The 20885-nt window shown below is 36.0% G+C and overlaps 1 protein-coding gene across 6 annotated transcripts; it reads left to right on the forward strand.

The window, feature by feature from the left end:
- Positions 1–9: 9 nt before the first annotated feature.
- LOC104102019 (probable GPI-anchored adhesin-like protein PGA55) lies at positions 10–5000 on the forward strand. Of its 6 annotated transcripts, none has more exons than XM_009609609.4 (7): positions 10–368; positions 528–587; positions 1615–1815; positions 2017–3456; positions 3587–3700; positions 4417–4565; positions 4654–5000. In XM_009609609.4, the coding sequence occupies exons 4-7, from the start codon at positions 2058–2060 to the stop codon at positions 4834–4836; spliced, it is 1845 nt and encodes a 614-aa protein (XP_009607904.1). In that variant the 5' UTR covers positions 10–368; positions 528–587; positions 1615–1815; positions 2017–2057; the 3' UTR covers positions 4837–5000. The 6 variants fall into 6 exon arrangements, with proteins under 6 accessions (XP_009607904.1, XP_009607898.1, XP_009607899.1 ...); XM_009609603.4 differs by having other exon boundaries at positions 11–368; positions 2010–3456; XM_009609604.4 differs by having other exon boundaries at positions 11–368; positions 1632–1815; positions 2010–3456.
- The last annotated feature ends 15885 nt before the right edge of the window (positions 5001–20885 follow it).

Consider the following 20885-nt stretch of genomic DNA (forward strand, 5'->3'; position numbering starts at 1 on the left):
ATCCTATCATGTAAAGGCTGCCACAAGTATAATTCAAGGAGGACTTCACAAGAAAAAGAGCAGAAACTTTGGGATTGACTGTTGCGTGATCCCAGATGATATCACAATAGTAAATACAATATAGTAATACAATAATTAAAAAGAAAGTGAAACAAAACAAAAAGTGAAGTTTCCTATTAACAAAAGGAAATAGTTTAGAAAATCCCATACCCCAAATAAACACTAAACTCCAACCCAACAATTTCTGAAACCTTTTCCATGTACATAATTTAGTTGTTAAATATATATACATAGAGATTTTTTTTACAGCTCTAAAACCCTTCTCCCAATTCTTCAGTTTCTTCATTATCAGCCGCTGTAAATTACCCGTAAGTTCATCTTTCTTTCACTTTTCCCCACTTACAGTTTTTCTGCAAAGTTGTATTGTTTGGGTTAACCCCATATTATCTTTTACCTTTGGATAATTTGTTATCTTTGTTTAATGATAATCCCTTTGAGGTTTTGCTTATTATTTCAACTTATTACAGCGTAATTCTTCATCTTTCCGTGGTTGTTTGGTCGCTGGTGATAATGTTCCAACAGTCTAGGTAAATTTACCATTGTTGTTTCTTCCGATCATCTAACACTTTTTTCTTGATATTTATGGCAATATAGGAAGCGGGTTGTTTTTTCTTGCTTTGTCAAAATAGAAATTAAAGTTTAGACCTTGCGACTGTTAAGTTGACTTCTACTGTAATTTAGTACATTAAGACCTCTAAGCTGATGATTTTTGGTTATTGACGTATGCTTATGCCTTTTTTGTCCTGGCTTTGATGCTTTGTGTTACTGAAAGATAGAATCTTTGTTCATCTTTCTCTTTATTGTTCTTTTAAGAGCTGAATCATTATAAATTCTCTGCTTTCTACTTTTGTTATTGATTTTTTTTTTCTTTTTTCAACTCAAATAGCCCAAAACTTGTAAATAGTTCATCTCTTAATAGTGTATGGTACCGCAATCTCGCTATACTCTCTATCTGCTAAAGGTATTATAGTTTGGTTTATAGCTTGATAAGTCTGAAAAGTTTCCAGCTTCAGGTACCACCGGTAGTTGATATTGATTTATCTTACATTGCTTACCAGCAGTACTAGTACTATTCTTGTAATTTCTTATTCCTGGTTCTTTATTATTACATGTTGTGTTATTCGCTTCCGTTACCCTATTACGTTGTTGTTGCTCTATTTTCATTGTTCCTTGAGCCGAGAGTCTATCAAAAATAGTCTCTCTACCTTCACAAGGTAGGGATAAGGTCTGCGTACACATTTCCCTCCTCAGACCCCATTTTTGGGATTACACTGTTTTTTTTTTGTTGTTGTTGCACTAAAAGATGTTATAGCTTTGCACTAAATTGATTTGTCTTACGTTGCGCTAAATTTAGGCCACAATTAGTGAAAAGATATTCAGTTAAAGAATTTTCAGAGGTTATAGCTTTTAAAACTATGTCTGTGGCCTATACCTTTTGAAGATTTTTGAGGAAGCTAAATCCAGCTGCATTGGGGTTCTCAGTTATGTGCTTGGCTTCCTAGATTTATGTCTTTGGAGTGATGTGACAGAACATTAATCATGATGTTTATGCAGGTCATTGCTTTTGGCAGGTGATACTGTTTTTTGGATTAGGACATTGCCTTGTTTAAACGATTTTGAAGTGTGATCTGGATTTAGTGTTAAAATCAACTCTTACATTGCACCATGGAGAAAATCAGAAGCAAAAGTTGGATTGGAAACATATACCACAAGTTTGAGGCTGTGTGCCAGGAGGTAGATGGATTTGTAACCAAGGTATGTAAATGTGATCTGTTTTGACCATTAACTGCTTCCAGATGTGTCAAATACTTCGGTATATCTGCTTTCTCTCTTGCTGTTTTGTTTCCTTGGAATCCACATTTTTCTAGTAGTTTGTTGGAATGGACAGAACATTTCACCATATTATGAGTATTTTGGGGTTTTAATTTGGCCTAATTTTTAACTATTAGGACACAGTTAAATATGTTGAGAATCAGGTGCAAACTGTTGGTGCAAGCATGAAAAAGTTATACTCGGGTGTGGTGCAAGATTTTCATATCCCAATAGATGATCATATAAAAAGAGAAACACAAGCTGTCAATGGAAAGCAAAAGTACGATGTTGGTACTTATACTAGTTCAGTCGCAGGCACTACACAGAACCCTATCAAAGAGCAATCATCTGTAGATCAGTATGCTGACAATTCCCCTGAAAGCCATAATGCTTCAACTTCAACTGAACTTGGTGTGGTAGCTTCTGAAGAAGGAGAAATTGAGTTTTCTGTAGGAAATGATAGAGCCGCTGCAACTTGTAAGAGCTCTCGTAAGGTTTCTGAAGAGAATATAACAAGGGAGGAAGAACTGGTAGATGAGGAATCAAGTACTTCGGTAGCCACAATTTCATCTGAATCATGTTCTGACAAAGATTCTAAAGATACCAAGAGCGGTAGCTTTTCAGATGATGATAACTGTTTTTCTGATGTATCAAGCTCTCTGATGATTATACTACAAGATGATATTGTTAGGGAGGAGCAACCACTGGCTGAGGGATCAAGTTCATTTCTGGATAATTTGTCTGAATCACAATCCAGTGCCTCTGAGAAGAATGAGAAAATGTTTGATAGTTCTCCTGATGCTATTAATTGTATTTCTACTGCACCAAGTAGTCAGATTGTTTTGCAACGGAACATCACTAGTGAGGTTCAACCAATCACTGCTCAATCAAATTCTTTTGGAGATATTGCTTTATCCAAGTCATTACCATCTTTAATGGAGGAAAGTCATGGAAATTCCATCACGGCTAAGTTCCCACATCCAACTTCATTTTATGATACAGAACTTGGAACCTTCCCAGAGGATGAGAGAGGATGCAACAGGTTTTTTGATGCTGCTGAGAGCATTTCCAATGTTTCAATAACTCATACGATATTGCAAGACAATATCACCAGTGAGGATCAACTTGCACCCAAGAAATCAAGTTCTATTAGAGATAAAAGTTTGCCGCAAACCCCAGCATTTACATCTAATATACCTCCAACTTCACTTAGTGATGCAGGATTTGGGGTGTCCATGCCCGTCTGTAAAAGCTTCTTGGACGATATTACTTGTGTTTCTGATAAGTCAAGTAAGGGGGCATTTGAAGACGCTCCAAATACATTCCAGTCATCTGAACTTGTACTTTCTCGAGTTCTTGTAGAGAATGAAAGCGTGGATGTAGACACCGGAGTATCAGACTCTTCCCCGTTAACAGAATTTTCAAGCCTGTCAATTGGAAACTGTTCACTGGAAGCAGAGTCCGATTGTAGTATCTCCACTGGCCTCTCATCTTCCTTGTCAACTCCTTTAGCGAGTGCAAACAATGTTGTTGCTGTCATTCCAGCTCTCTCAAGCGCTGCTGCATTGTTGACGGATTTCAGTGGTAAGTGGATTCCTCTTCGAACCCTCTGGTGGAGTAAAAAATAAATACTGTCCAGTTTTTAGTTGTCTCTGTTTTTACTTCCTCTTCTTTCTGTGGTATCTACTGCTTCAAAAGATTTCTCCTTCTGCAGATGTAAACGTCTCGAGTTCTCACGAGTCAGTTGGGGATTCTGGTTCAATAAGAAATAACCTTGAGTGGTATCCAAGCTCTCAGTTGAAGGCTCTTATGTGTCCTGCAGAAATAGGTACAACATGGAACAACATTGTTTGTCTTTCCTTCCTTTGAAATTTCATGTGTACTCGCAATTAAACTATGGGAATACAGCCGAGATGATGATGCATGTATGAAAATAAAGAGAATAATGAGAAATGAATGCAAACTCAGATCCCTGCTGCACTACTTGCTTAGTACGTAGTACTCATTGTCCTTGAGTAATGCAAAAGATGCTATAACATAGTGTATCATTTTTTTCGGAAGGAGAGCTCAAAAAAAGAAATGAGAAAGGAAATTTGAGGGCGAAGGGATGATATTGACTAGCATGTTTTGTCGACTATAAACTTATGGAAGAATAAAAGGGTTGCTCTTTATAAAATATTAACCATAAGATTTCTCGGTGCTGTATTCCTTGTTTGGAAAAATCGTACTAGTTGATTGCTATTTAGTTTATCCTGTTATATCCTCATCATTTCATGGAACACGCAGCAGCAATTTAGATCAATCTTGGAACCAGCAAAATCAGCATGAATAGGTTGAGGATTGAAACAAGGTTTGGAAAATTCTACTTATTTTTTTGAAATATAAGGGTGAGGATTGAAACTAGGTTTGGAAAATTCTTGATTGAGAGCAAATAACTTGGAAGCTACAGATGACTCATGGCCATATATACTCATATTGTTCAGATTGATGCGTTGCTTCTCAGACCTGCGCATTCATAGCCGTGTCTTTTGATGCTTTTTGCAGGATGCTTGAATGATTGCTGCATTGATCTTCCTGGGATGGAAACGATTGATCTAACTGATAAGGGAAAGCTCGAGGAAAGTTGCGTCCTTGTGGACAATAAATTACAAAGAACGGTTTCTTTTAGGCCAAGGAAATATAAGTCATACAAGGTAGCCTCTCTCTCTATTTATAAGCTTCCCTTCTGCTTTAAAGACTGAACTCGATTAACGTTCAGTTTTTGTCTCTGCTATACGACAGGAACTAATACAGGAGGCATTCGCTTCTAGGAAGAGATTGATAAAGGAATACAAGCAATTGGCTGTTTTGTATGCAGACGTTGACGCAGAAACCAGCAAGCACACTGAGTTGCCTTCTCTTCCTTCACCATGTTTACACTCAACAGAATCGTCCATCAGTGAATCTGGGTGGGAACTTCTATAAATAAGCATTTTTTCTGTGCAAAACTTTCCCATGTTAATAATTTCTGCTGGGAATTTTCTCTTTGTAAAGGTTCCATAAAATGATTAGCGGTCGAGCTAATCATGAGTCTTATTTGTGAGATAAATGATGGAAAATACATCTTTTTTTTCTTCCTTTTCGCTTAATTCGCTGATTACTTTGTTCAAACTCTCTCCTCCAAGTATCATTTGAAGTTAAAATCTCAGAGGGAGATCCTGAATCAACAAGACAGTTAATTCTCCACCAAATATACATGTATGTATACCGTACTATATATCGTGCTATGTATTGTCGGATGTGTGATATACAATGATATCACGATATGCATTATAGGAATGGATGATTTTGAGTCTCGAAATTTCCGAATAAGGCATCTATAAATGTGTTATACACTGAGATTGCGAAGAGAAAAATAAAATTTTGATATACATTTTGATGTACAAAGAAGGAAAAAAGGTTGTAATATATGTTTTGATGTGCATATTATTATTGTGTTATACATTGCGATATACAAATAATATAATTATATTTGTATTATACACTTGTATATACAGACAAGAATAAATTATAAACAACTAAAATTGTTTATATTTTAGACCTCTCTCTAAACTTGATATGCATAGTGGAAATCAAAATAACCAGAAAAAGAAAATAGGGAGATTTGGGAGAAAATATTGAGAGATACTCGGATACTACTTGAAAGGAAATGGAAGCTTATTTTTAGGTAGAGCTGTCAAAATTGGGCTTGGCGAACCCAATCCAGCCCGCTACTTGGGTAGGGTTGGGTTAAGAGTTTTTTGAGCCCACTTAAAATTGAGGCTTATAAGCTCGGTCCAAGTCAGTCCGCTGGCCCTTGAGGCTTGATCGAGGCTGGACTTGGGCCGGCCCGTGGGCCAAAAATTAATTAAATTTAAATTAATTAACTATTAAATATTTAATATTTAAATAAAGTAAAAACTAAAAAAATTATTAACTGTAATCTCCATTCCCCAACCCTGGATTGCTCATTTACCTTTCCATATCAACTAGAATTTAGATTTTTGACATGCATGTAATATGACAAAATTAGTATTTCTTTTGCTTAATTAATAACTAACTCGAAAAGTTTAGGTGGCCAATAATAATCTTATGTCAAAAAAATATATTACTTTAAGTGGCCAATGATCAGTTTGGATTACTTTAATATATTATTAATATTTAAACTACTCTTCAGTATAGAAAAAGATTAATTTTAAATTAAAAAAAAAATTGACCACTAGCAAATTTCAGAAATTTTAAAAATTTTATGGAGTATAATGATGAAATCAGCAAATGATGTTAATCCTAAGTTAAAAAACCTCAACATATAAACTTATTGAAGCAATCCCTGAATCTGAGGAAAATGAAAGAAAAGCATTAAGAAAATATTCATGTAACTTTTTAAAAAAGAGCCATAGATATAGAGAATTTGCATTTCAATTACGAGATTCCTCATCAAACATCAAGCTTTTTGTACGCTTTAAGCAAACATAAGTTGTTTACATGATTAATCGACTATGTCACGAAAAAATATTTAAGAATTTAAAGAAATTCTTTTTTCTAAAAATATGGAAGGGTCGGCCCGCCTTAGCCCGTAGTCCTCTTAGAGCTGGGTTGGATTGGCCATTTTAAGGCCCATTCTTGTGGTGGGCCAGCCCGTCCTAGCCCACCAAATTTAAAAGCCCACGAGGTTTGGGTTGGGCTGGCCCGTTTTGATAGCTCTATTTTTAGGATGATAGCTGCCATTAAAAACAGAGAGTGCTAAAAATCTTTTGTTATTTTTAAGGAAAATAATTTGATTAGTGGATGCCAATATTTTCTAGATAAATAGTCAATTTGGACTACCATCAGCTAAATGCCAAAAAAAAAGAGCTCTGTTATGCCAATTGTTGGATCAGATTGCCATGCAATGCCAAATTCTCTAATATTTTCTAGTTTATGAGGCACGTTGCTGAATCAATTTCTAAAATTTAAAATTTGTAAAGGGGCGTGATGTACAAATAACACTAACGATTTACTATTAATTCTAATAAGCAGGCCATGTAGAAGGCCATTCATCGCCCAATTGTGTGGACCTCTCTCTCAAGTATAAATCCCATGTTTAATCTCTACAATTTTGTGTACATCCACCACGATTCCCCGATGAGAGAATGAAGGGAGAGCACAGATCCACGAGATTGTAATCGAGGCCAGACCCTTCGTATCGAGTCCCGGCAAGAATGAATGATATATCTGACATCGTATATGATAAAGCGACACGCCTTAGACCGCGTATAAGTTCTAGACCCCGGGAGACACGGTGAACAGTTATGCATGATGGATAGAGGGCTGCAATACTCTCCCTCTACCAGATATCATAGCGCGAATCTCGTTCGATATCGATTATGGATCAACAATTACCGGAAAAAGAAGATTTTTACCTTTTATAGACTTATACTAGGTATGAAATCTCCTACTATATAAAAGAGAAGTTTTTCTTTAGTCTGACACATTGTAACACACAATCAAAGCAATAAAAGTTTATTTTTGTCTTCTAGCTACTGTTAAAGGCATTACTCACTTGTTCTGTTCTTCATTCGCGACTGGGCTTGAACCGAGGGTCCATTTGAGGACAAGCTCACTGTTCAATATAAGATTAGGCTTGGTCATAACATTGCGATTGGTTTGATTTTTTATTTCGTCTTTAATTCATTTATCTGTTATTCTTAATTATTCGTGTTGAATTAAACCACGTATCCTTTAAACTGCATACAAATTTAATTGTTACCCAATTTTGGGATATCAATTGGTGGGATAATAGTGGTGATTTGATAGGAATCTCCATAACACAAATAATACATAAATACACACTAGTATTGCACCATTTTGTCAGAGGGATCCTTTATTTTTACGGGAGTCCTATAACCCCTTGACTATGTTTGATGTGTAATAAATAACACCTTTTAAAGCCAATCCCAATTTTAAAAAAGAGATGTAAATTACGCACTAATCTTTACTTGCCACGTGTAAAATCAATTAGTTTTTATTTTTTTCATTTTTTCTTTCTATTTATCTTTTCTTCTTATTTTATTCATTATCTTTCTTTTTTTTTTTTCCTTTTCTTTCCTATTTCACTATCTTTATCCCTGTAACTCACTTCCTCTTTTTGCTCCTAGATTGATGTAGACACTCACCAAAAAATTATTGACCGGCGAGAATGGAGACTAGCACCAGATCATTAGTGGCGCTTGAATCTGAATTGAACGGAAGCAGTGTCATGAAGACAAAACAGACTCCCCCCCACCCAATTAGAGCTCTCCAACAACGGAAGAAGCCATAGAAGCCCGAGACTAAGACTTAAACTTCTCTCATCTTTCTCAAACAAGACTCAAACTTTTCTGGCAAGTTGAAATTCTAACCTAGCATTGCAAAAATTGAAATTATATTTTTTTATTTTGTGAAATTTTTGTTCTATTGAGAAATTGGTCACACTCAAAAAGTAATTTTGATGGGAAATATAAGTGCAAAGGTGTTAGATGTTACTGAGAGTGTTGATGAATTCAAACCCACCAAAAATAAAAATTTATTAGTTGGATGATTTTATTTTTGGCAGAAGGTATGTTTATGGTGATAGTGAAGGAATAGGTGGTGCTGGGAAAGAAAACTAAAGATGATGAAGAAGAAAAGACAAAAAAAAAGTGGCAGTAGCATAATGTAGATAGAAGGATTGATCTTGCTAGTGGTTATTACGGTGGTATAGTGGCGGTAAAAATGGCGCTGATGGGAAATGTGGCAATGGAGAAGATAAGAAAAAGAAAGAAATATTATGTAAAAGAAAAGATGGCCCACAAATTTTAACATAACTTTAAAAAGTGAAAGATAATTAATATTTAATAGAAAATAATAATAAAATAAATATTTAATAACTATTTATGCTTGTCACTCTCTTCTAGAGAATGATTTACACTCTCTACACTACATGAGCTTAAAATATGTTATTTATTACACTTCAAACATAGTTAGGGGGTTATAGGACTCCTATAAAAATAAAGGGAGCATCTGGAAAAATCTTTCAATGCGAGGGGGTAATAATGTATTATTCCTTTTTGAAATCTTAATTCTAGGTCAACCAAAAAATTGTCAAACTCTCAGTCGGCTCACTTGAATGTTGATGCTGAATCAGGCCATCACGGCAAAAATAATAATGTGGTGCCTAGAAATAATGTGCTTCCTACCGATCCCAACGGTGTTCCAGCCGCCGACCCAGTCGATGCTAACTCGCAGGTAGCCATCAACATCAATTTGCCAACTTATCCTGAAAAACGTATTCGCGCGGGGTGAAGGGGCGACCAACAATTTGAGAAGCGCCCGAAGGTGAAGGTGATGGGGTGAGCCTACGGCTGATTTTCGACAGGCTGCAGGCTTAACAAGCGACAATAGCACACCTGCAGAACCAAATCCACACCCCCAACAAGGTCGAGCCTGAACAATCTCGGGAAAGCACACGAAGAGGCGAACAAATTACGGAGAGACCAGGTAAAGTTGAGCCCGAGGTAAAATTCGAGGTAATGAATATGCTCAAAGAGTTGACAAAACGGATGGAGTCAGGCGATAAAAAGACTGAGGCTAATGACAAAAAGGTAAAAACATACAACTCCATGGTCGACTAGATCCCGGGAGCACCCCAGATATTAAAGGGACCGGACTCCAAAAAATTTATCCAGAAGCCCTTTCCTCCGAGCGTGGCACCAAAGCCGATCACAAAGAGGTTTCGTATGCCCGACATTCCCAAATATAATGGGAACACGGATCCAAATGAGCATTTGACCTCATATATATGCAGATCAAATAGAATGATTTGGAAGACGATGAGATCGAGTCGGTGTTGCTGAAAGAGTTAGGGGAAACTTTGTCATATGGAGCAATGATATGGTATCACAACTTGCCCCTAAATTTTATTGACTCGTTTGCTATGCTTGCAGATGCTTTCGTAAAGGGCCATGCCAGGTCCATCAAGGATAAAACTAGAAAGTCAGATTTTTTCAACATCAAACAAAGGGTTAACGGGATGCTCATGGAGTTCGTGTCAAGATTCCATATGGAATGGATGGACCTACCAATGGTTGCAGATGATTGGGCCGTTCATGCATTCACTCAGGGGCTCAACCCCCGAAGTTCCTTGGCCTCTCAATCGCTAAGACAAAATTTTGTGGAGTACCAGGTGGTAACCTGGGCCGACATCCACAATATGTACCAGTCAAAGATCAGGGTCGTGGATGACCAGCTCGGGGCCTCTTCTGGATATGCTTACCCCATTAGGACCGATGATAGATTTAAGAGAGCTATTTATCAAGAACCAAGACAGGTCCAAGATCGATATCAACCATACTATACGGATCGGAGGGGAAATAGATCCAGGTATCACCCAGCAAGGAACAAGAAGAGAAGTGATCGAGGGCCTAATGGACGGGGCTTAATGAGCAAAAAGGGATTCGACAGGTCGCTGGGGAGTAGGGAGGCACCAAGGTTATCGGAATATAACTTCAACATAGACGCTCAAGCATCGTGTCGGCCATATGGTGCATCAAAGAGACCAAGTGGCCCCGATCATTGCAGTCCGACCCAACCCAGAGAGATCCTAACTTGATGTGTAAGTATCACAACACTCACGGTCATCAGTCCGAAGATTTCCGATAGCTAAGAGAATAAGTTACTCGACTGTTCAACAATGGGCGCCTGTGAGAATTCCTAAGTGAATTAGCCAAAAACCACTTCAGAAATAGGGACGCCAACAAACAGATCGAACAAGAAGAGCCTCAGCACGTGATCAGCATGATCATTGGGGGAGTCAAAGTCCCTCAAGGGCCAATGGTAAAATTCACTAAAGTGTTTATTACAAGGGTAGCACGCATCCCGTATGTTCCGGAGGGAGCCATTTCGTTCAACGACGAAGATGCCAAGGACATCATACAACCTCACAATAATGCACTAGTAATATATGTACTTATCAATAAATTTCGAGTTAAACGTGTGTTGATTGATCCAGGTAGCTTGTCCAACTTCATCAGATCAAGGGTCGTAGAGCAATTGGGGTTACATGATCAAAGTGTACCAGTAGTTCGGGTATTGAACGGATTCAACATGGCTTGTGAGACCATGACATGAGAGATAACTTTGTCGATAAACACTACCGAGACAATCCAAGAAATGTAGTTCTACGTGATCGAAGGGAATATGAGGTACAACGCTAGGTTCGGAAGGCCATACATGAGGTCAGTACCTCCGACCTTACACCAAGTGCTAAAATTTCCCACACCGGGGGGAGTCAAAATGGTCTACAGAGAATAACTGACCGTAAAGGAAATTATTGTTGTCGACGAAGTGATCCCGGTGCCCGCGGTTTCAACATCGAGGAGCACAGAACCGACCAAAAAAAGAGATTAAATAGCAATCAATGATACCGGACTCAGCCAAATTGGAGAAAGAGGAAGAACAAGGAGTAGACGATGAGGACGATTACAGCGTCCCGAGATCATCATAGCTCCTGATGAAACAGATGCCACCAAATCAACGGTTTAAGGGTTGGAGCAAGACATGTTAATCGAGCATTTATAGGATCAAAAGGTATACATGGGCATGGAGTTAACCCCCGAGCTCAGGAAAAACCTTATTGATTTTTTAAAGCTAACGCCGATTGTTTCGCTTGGTCCCATCTTTGTATGACAGGGATCCCACCGGAGGTAACCACTCACAAGCTGAGTTTGGACCCAAAGTTCCATCCGGTTAAGTAGAAGAGGAGACCACAGGCCGAGATCAAACATACATTTTTCAAGGATGAGGTATCCAAGCTTCTAAAAATAGGATTCATCCGGAGTTAAATACCCGGATTGGTTAGCTAACGTAATGGTAGTACCCAAAAAAGGAAATAAACTAAGGATGTGTGTGGATTATAAAACTCTTAACAAAGCATGCCCAAACGAATTTTTCCCTTTGCCTAACATCAATCAAATGATCGACGCGACGGCCGGGCACGAGATACTTAGTTTTCTTGACGCCTACTCCGGGTACAACTAAATTCAAATGCACCCGGACAATCAAGAAAATACTTCTTTCATTACAAAATTGGCACTTACTGCTATAACGTAATGCCATTTGGATTAAAGAATATCAGTTCCACCTACCAACGCCTAGTAAAGCAGATGTTCAAAGAACATTTAGGGAAAGAATTAAAGGGAGTGCCAAATACTCAAGAAGGAAAAGGCTTACGGTAGCGTTTCACTTTTTGGGGAACGGTAAAAATTCGGAGGGGATGAGGTCTTCAGTTTTCACCCGAATGAACCTCCCTTGCCAACATCGATCTCGGTCCTCGTCGATGCTTAATAACGGAGCTTTACTTGCTCGGAGAACGAGATTGATCAACCCCTCTCGGAAGATTCGGGACTGTAGAGATGAAACAGATGGTCGAGGGTGAATCGAGGTACATCGATGGTGTTTACGAAGTGACGGAGGAGGATTACAAATCCTCCAAAAGGGCAAGTGAATTTTCCCAAGACAGTCTTGTACCTTTTGCAAAAATCGAGGACTATGGGGTCCACCGGGGCAAGCGTGAAGGGGTAAGTGTAAACACTTAGGTACCCCTCTACATGAGTGGTGATGTTTTTGTTGGGCCCGGGGACGACCACTTCCTTACCCTCCCAGTTACAGTCTACCCGAATTATGGGGAGTGTCGCCTCAGTAACAGAGCATATGTACCTCCATGCTCCCTCGCCTCGATCTTGTTGTATGGAGGCCATCTCGAGGTTGAAGTCATTCTTGATATAACAGCCCTTGGGGACGAAAATCTTCAAGGGAGGCTCCTGGGACACCTCGGGAATGGCCACCTCGACACATGTGGCCTGATTGGAAGATGAAGGGGCGGTTCGCTGAGGCACAGATTTGGAAGTTTTTGCCATCGGATTCTGGAAAATATGAAGGTTTGAAGAAAATATATGAAGATTTGAAGATGAGACGAAGATATAAAGGATAAGATAGAGTGTCGAACCCATGAGGACTTGTGATTAACTATTAACTAAATTAGACTATCCTAATTATATAAACAAGAGTTAAACCTAGAAGTATATGACTCTGATATAATTAAACTAAAAAGAAAATAAATAATGAACTCTGAAAAATGAAGTGTAGATGTTTATGTTATCAATGTAATGAAAAGGGTTATTGGCTATCTAACATTCCTATTGTATTCTTCAATTAAATCGACTAACTAATTCATCTAGCTTATTGATTGACATGGTTAATATTGCTCATAAGAATCTGTCGAGTTCTTACTCGCATATTCAAGCTAACATAACGCCTATATGTCCATGGAATTAGAACTAACAAGAACGCATTTGTAATTCCTGTACATCAACCAAGCAAGGCAATTAGGTATATGTCTATCCTAACCGTGAATTCGTTCCCTGTTACCCAGATTTAAGAACTTGCTCTACTGAATCCTATGTGTAATCTAGAATTCTCACTTTCGAGTTCAATTCTAGATTCGTATATAGTATTCAATTGGTGATCAAGCAATCAAATAATTAAGCGTGAGATTGAATAAATAAACCAATATGATAAATCAAGAAAGAAAAATCAATATTTGAATAACAATAGTCATGAAAGAACCACAACCCTAGAACGTGAAGTTTAGATCCACATAGACATGGTAGCCAAACAACAAATCATACAAAGAAACATAAAAATTACTAAGTTGGCGAAAAAAGATGAAATCTAGCCTCCACGATGGTTCCTTGCTCTCCCTAGTTCGAATCCCCTTCAAAAATTATGTTTGTTTTTGCCCTAAAAGAGGTGTTTTTTACTTATATATTGCGTACAAACGTCGTGGGCCAAAGTTTACCTTTTCCTTTATCGAATCAACTTCAGGGATTGATGCTGGGGTGGATGCTTCGCGTCCGCCTCAGCTTGAACTTCTCAGCATCGGATGATGTGGTGGATGCTTCACGTCCACCCTCTGTTCCCTTAACCTTGTTGTGCCCATGTGTGGATGTTAAGGTGGATGCCTTCTCCCGGCTTCACTACTAAGGATGAACCAACTAGCCTTCTTTGCAAGGTTGGATGCGCCACATCCACCCTCTTCTCCTATAGCTGGATCATCGTTTCTTCATATTTTTGCACTCTAAACATCCTAAATCATCACATGCAACTTAATTAGTCATAAAATTAATAATTAATGCATGTTGGGTATTCTAAATATCAAATAGCACCAAAAAGCAGTTAAAATATGGGTAAAGTAATATTACAATATATAAGAATATACCCAACCTCATATGGGTTGAAGATTCAAAGAGAAAGTATGAAGATTTGAGGATGAATATATGAAGAGGTTAAAGGTAAGTGGAGAATTCGAGGGTAAGTCAAGGAGCTTTGGAATCAGAAAGTGGAGAACTGAAAATGGGGTTGGAGTTTTTATAGAGGAAGGACAATCAATGTTTGACGTTTCACATTCGAGGACAGTCAACCGGCGGCTGACACATGTCCGAAGTCAGAACGACGCGACTGATGCGACTTTTCATTGACGCGTCAACCTGGTTATAACATAAGAAGGAAGGAACCATGGTTCATTTATTGCTTCCTGTCACTTCGATAATTCTACCCTCTGAAAAACGAGGGGACTATCTGTGTACGGGTAAAATCGGAGGCAATGTCCACACCAATTCTCCGATGAGAGAACGAAGGGAGAGCACAAATCCACGAGATTGTAATCGAGGCCAGAGACCATTCGTATCGAGACTCAGGAAAAATGAAGAATATATCCGACATCGGACATGGTACAATGACGCACCTCGGACCGAGAATAAGTTCTAGACCTGGGAGACACGGTGAACGATTAATGCATGACAGATAGAGGGTCGTAATACTCGCCCTCAACTGGATATCACGACACGAATCTCGTTCGATATCGATTATAGATCTACAATTACCGGGAAAAGAAGATTTTTACCCTTTTTAGACTTATACTAGGAATGAAATTCTTCTACTCTATAAACGGGAAGTTTTTCTTTAATGTAACACATTGTAACCCACAATTCAAAGCAATAAAGGTTTACATTTGTCTTTTAGCTACTATTAAAGGAATTACTCACTTGTTATATTTTTCATTCGTGACTGGGCTTGAACCGAGGGTCCAATCGAGGACGGGCTCACTGTTCAATCTAATTAGGCTTGGTCATAACATTGTGATTGGTTTGATCGTTTATTTCGTCTTTAATTCATTTATCTGTTATTCTTAATTATTCGTATTAAATTAAACCCCGTAAAATTTAATTGTCACCCAATTTTGGGGTAAACAAATTTAATCAATTGCCATCCTTAAACTCGAAGTCAAGCTATGAGAATAAAAAAGTCCTCGCAGAGAGTGTTTCTCTGCTAATGAATCTTACGCAGTGCAAATCCGACTTAACCGAACCCCAAATTTGGTACCGTATGCATAGTGGAAAACCCAAAAAATAAAAATAAATCCATTATTTCTTTTAGAAAGCGTTACATTTTATAGCTAAAATTTCAGTGAAATCCATCAAAATCAAGTTTCTTGAACTGACTTTTTACCATGGAGTCACAAGCCACCATGACAGGGGAAAGGCAGGAAAAATTCCACCATATCCCAATTTCAAGTATGAAATAAGCAATATCTACATCAATATACGGTAACCTGCTAGAAGATTTAGCAATAACTTGTTATAACCGATTAAATTCTATCACTGATAAGTGCCATCAAATACATACAACATATGTCTTATTAGTTTTAGGTGCATACATAATTTTTAAATATGGAATCTTATGACGGTTTTGGTGATAAAGAATGATGCTGAGCATCTGGTCCTCCTGGAGCTACCCTCGTTGTTACTGCATCTAACATTGCCCTTCTTCTGTAATACTCCAATGTTGAATCATCATATCCAAATTCGCGTAAATTTAGACGAGGCCTACCAACTGGCCTTTCTATGGCCTCACAACATCCCAAGAACATGGACAACACAATCAATATACATAGTAACACAAGTTTTATTTTGATGCAAAATCTAGACATAATAGAGGACTATGTGTATGAATATGTGAAACAGAATTTGAGAATAAAATCAAAAAAAAAGGAAGGGGAGTAAAAAATGTTAGTGAGTTCTCAGTCCTTTTTATACACTAGCTAACCAAACCAAAAAGATTTGGATAATGAATTAGGGTCAATAAATGAGCAGGGACAATAAGTGAGACAAAATAAGTGGGAAAGATGATGATGGGACAATGTTGTTTAATTTTGCTGGTCCAAATTCTAAACACTGCCAATGCCCATATTAGATATCCTTAGACTAGTATTTGTCTTTGTTTCTAATTAAGTTACTCAATGTTTTGCATTCTTAGATGAGAGTCCATAATTCATTGTCAAATCTAAGGATAATTATAAGCACATGAGCATGTTGCTTGTTAGTGTTTAAGTGGGTTGGTGCAGGGGCGGATCCAGCCTATTACATGTGGGTTTTCGGGAACCCAGTAGCTTTTGTATATACCCTGTATATATATTATAAAATTTACTAAATATCCATAAATATTTGATTGTGAACCCATTTACTTATTGTATATTTATTTAAGGTAGCTATAGGAACCCATAAACTTTAAATCATGGATCCGCCTCTGGGTTGGTGCTTACTGTTGTCTTAATCACTATTACTCAATCCTTGAACAAATTGTTAGGGATATAATAGATATGCCCTAGATCCAATCTCATATTTGATGATTTGAATATATTTTTGCAAACGTTATTTGATATAAAAAATATATGGCATTTGATATTCTTTTATCATAGTTATTATTAGTTGTTTGATTAACTTGATAAAGTCCTCGATTAAATTTTGAGACTTGTCATCGTGATAGAGATCATGATAATGAGAGTGAAGTTTCTTATAAATTAATCTAAATTTGTTCTTGATCGTAAGATTATTAATTTGGACATTAGTAATCCGATTAGATCAATATTTATGTGATTGTCTTTATGGGATAAAAATTAGTTGATCTCATTAACTAAATCACATAGATAGATGATGCATATAGAGATATGATCATTGAACCGACTCATTGGATAATTCCTAATGGTTAAAATTACTATAAAATATCAATAGGATATTCTCTTGAAGAATGTGATGTAAGATTCCTTTGACCTGAGATCGTCATAGTAATTGACAAGTTATTTATTGTGCTTTGATACTAGACACCTATGGCCCTAGGGCGATAGTTGAAAGGATATTTGGTATGATTAAATACTTGTAGAATTAGTGATTGATCAAGATGGAATATGTCAACTCTTGGTAATGAGTTTAAGCTCCATGTTGTCATGAATTATAAGCGACCAAACTAAGACCTTGGCCAGGGCAATTGAATGAAAGAAGAAAAGAATTTCTTAGGTCATTCAGTGATCAATTATATTTGACATGAACACATACTAGGGTGACCCAGAGCTATAAGGACAGAAGAAATTACTACATTATTCTTCTACTGGTTCTTGAGAGTAAATTGTATACTTCATTCTATCCGGTCGTTAAGGAGTGTTGCTAGATGCCGCCCTTGATTAGTATATTGATATGATCAATTTACTACCGGTTTAGTATTGAACCTATGGGGTCGCACACTAACGAGTGTTCTGATCTTTGCTAAAAGATTAATTATTTTATTGTTTGGTAATTAAATTATAGAATTTAATCGGTCAAATAATTTAAATTATTAGTCCAAATGAAATATTATTATATTCTTTGCTAGCATAGAGGATATAATTAATATTGTGAACAAATTAAAATTTTCTATTTGGGATAGAAAGTTAAATTATATCTCTTTGTTGAAATACATATTTGATATATTTATTTAATAGTTATATATATATATATATATATATATATATATATATATATATATATATATCCAATTCAAAATTGGATTGTAATATATATTTGATATATTTAATTAATAGTTATTTATATAAGAGTATATATATAATATTAATATAAAAGGTTTATGAGTTAGAATCCAATTTTGAATTGGATAACTAACGTGTAAAGTCCACAAACGGACTTGTCGGCAACTTCAAACCCATTAAGAATGGGATTAGAATTTTTTAGACAAAATACTAATTAGTACTTATAATTCAATTTGGAATTGGATCTTATGGAAAGTCCATAAGGACTTGGCAGTCACGATGCCAATTTGAATGGGAATTCAAATTTCCATTGAAAATTTCCATAAAGTTTATTTAGGTATAAACTTTTACCCTAAGTAAATCATTATCTCAACCAAATAGGAAAAGAGTTTATAAGTGACGTTATATAAAGGGTGATGCAGAAAAATTTATCGGATCATTAATTGTTGAGAAGAAGAAAAGTGTTTCTAGTTCTTATACCTTTGAGTTGAGATTTTTGAGAAAAATTTCAACACAAGATTTTTATTCAATTTGTTCGCCGATTTCATTGATCAAAGAGTTGATAGCAAGGGTCGGTCTCGGTGTGGATACGCATAGAGTCTTCGCACTATCGAAGAAATTTTTGAAACGAGACTCTTTTCACCAGGTACTTTTTAGATCCAATCTTTGACATATAAATAAATTTTAAATACTAAAAAATTTGTTTAGGATTGTTATTATCTTCCGATACGTATTACGAACATCTATATGTAATGTTTTAAGTTAATCATCTAATCATCTTTTGTTATTTTCTTCTCCTCATTAATAAGAAGATAAACAAGAAAAAAGATAGACCGACAAACACATATCTAGACAGACAACCCTTTTATTCCCATTATGTCTATTTCTTCAATTGTCTAATTCATTTGACTTTTTATTCTTTTTGTCTATTTATTAGTAGTAGCACACTATATTATTACTCCTATATGGTTGCGTGTCGTGCCCTTAGTTAACGACGTTTTGGGCATAGTTTGTAGTTTATTCTTTCGGGGTGGCACGAAGTAGCAAAACTAGAGATACATGAATATGAAAAAGAAATGCTTTTTACGAAGTCAAATAGTAATGGATTACGAATTACGTGGTAAAGAGAACTTTACGACAACAACAAGAAGAATAACTCACTATAATTTTACTAGTGGGGTTTGGGAAGGATAATGTATACGCAGACTTTACCCCTACTCTAGGATAGATAGGTTGTTTCCAATAGATCCTCGGCTTCCTCCCTCCAAAATTTCCCCATCTTGCTTTTGGGGTGACTTGAATTCATAATCTCTTGGTTAGAAGTCGAGGGGCAATTTTTTTTACCTATAAAGGAATTAAAAAGATAAGCAAGAGGACACTATGAAGTTGGTATTTTTTTTCTCTTTCTGCATTATCATCATCAGCCTCAATTGAAATGTCGGCTAATTGGTCTTCTAATTCTGGAAAGTCTACTTAATGCAGAAATGTCATTGGTTTTATTCACACTATGACATTAGAGCACTGAAGTAGTGACAGACCATTCAAATGCTGAGAAATCGTTGGCATCTTGGATTTGATAACCTAGGATGTCTGCTCCAGATAGACTCTCCTGCGTTATCTTGATCCATGACCAAAGTTCAACATATATAATATATATATAAAATATAATTTGTAAGCTATTATTTTTGGGAGCAGCTAAAAATATACATTTTTCTTTTCTGTTTCGGTTCTTCTCTTTTACGGGTGAGGTAATTTGATTCTTATTCTTGAATAATCAAGTGTCTTCCAAAATTTTGATTTCAGTGAGTGCGAAAATAAATTTATATATATCTTAGCTTGTATTTGGTAGTTGGTACTAAAGATGTGAAGACACTGAACATGAATTTCCTACCTACAGTAAGTCTTATTTGAGATTGATCAAAATATCACTTTATGCATCGATGAGATTTTGTATAGCCATATTTTCGTTGGTAACATTTACTTCGTCATTATAATTTGTTTATCTCTGCTCATAAAATGAAATATAAGTATTGCATGTGCTGTTAACTATCAGTTTCAAAGAGATTAGATCTCATTTGTTTTTATTATGACTAGCTTTAGTGTACGTGTGTTGCACGTATCTTTTGCATCAATCAATATAGAATATATACAAAATAATAAATTGGTGCATACATTGAAACAATAGCTGAATTTTAGTATCTTCTATACATGCAAAGATGATGAATTTAATTGAATTAGTTATATAACTATAAATATTTTATTATAGTTATGAGATATAAATACGTTATGTTGTTGTATCTCGCATACTATCTCTTTAGAATACAAGTAATATAAATTTGGACTATCAATTGACCAATGACACTAATAGCTTGTTTGGCCAAACTTCTAAAATCAGCTTATTTTGAAATTTGTTTCCCCAAAAATACTTTTTAAAGTACTTTTGGTGAGAAGCAACTTGTGTTTGGTTAATTAATTTGAAAAATATTTTTGAGCAGTAATTAGTATTTGTCTAAGCTTTTAAAAAATATTTTTAAGTGTATTTTTCTCAAAAATATTTTTCGAAAAAAATACTTTTAGGGAGAAGCTATTTTTTCTGCTTCTCGAAAAACTCTTCTGTTCTTACTCAAAAATATTTTTTTCCTTCTAAAAGCTTAGCCAAACACCTTAACCTAGAATACTTTTGGTAAAAAAAAAAAAATTGGCCAAAAAGAAGATTGGCCAAACAAGCTATAAATATTTATATTACATCAGAATTTGTATAATGTGTTATTTCATCAAAATATTATAAAACTTAATTACTGAATATAAATATTTATCTAATTGTTTATCTTGTAGTGCGCTTCTACGTTCCCAAATATATATTTCTTGAAATTCTAATATATTAAATAATATATTTTTCATAAAACTCTAGTCACCGAATTAGGCAGGTCTTGAGGAAGTTATTCTTTAAAAACAATTCTAGATCTTTATCCAATCAATGAAGCTTTAAACTTAATGGTAACTTTTTGACAATTGATTTATCATCAAGATTCTAAAAGAAATTATGTAGAAAAATGAAGCTAAGCTACTTTTTATAATAAAG

This window comes from Nicotiana tomentosiformis, chromosome 7 (genome assembly GCF_000390325.3).
Source record: "Nicotiana tomentosiformis chromosome 7, ASM39032v3, whole genome shotgun sequence".
Classification (NCBI taxonomy): Eukaryota; Viridiplantae; Streptophyta; class Magnoliopsida; order Solanales; family Solanaceae; genus Nicotiana; species Nicotiana tomentosiformis.

What these genes read in the sequence shown, in the direction of transcription:
- LOC104102019 (XM_009609603.4), top strand. Translation starts at nt 1,726, where the DNA reads ATGGAGAAAATCAGAAGCAAAAGTTGGATTGGAAACATATACCACAAG. An exon ending in TAGATGGATTTGTAACCAAG is followed by an intron (nt 1,816 to 2,009) that starts GTATGTAAATGT and finishes TTTAACTATTAG; the next exon opens with GACACAGTTAAATATGTTGA. An exon ending in GGAAATATAAGTCATACAAG is followed by an intron (nt 4,566 to 4,653) that starts GTAGCCTCTCTC and finishes GCTATACGACAG; the next exon opens with GAACTAATACAGGAGGCATT.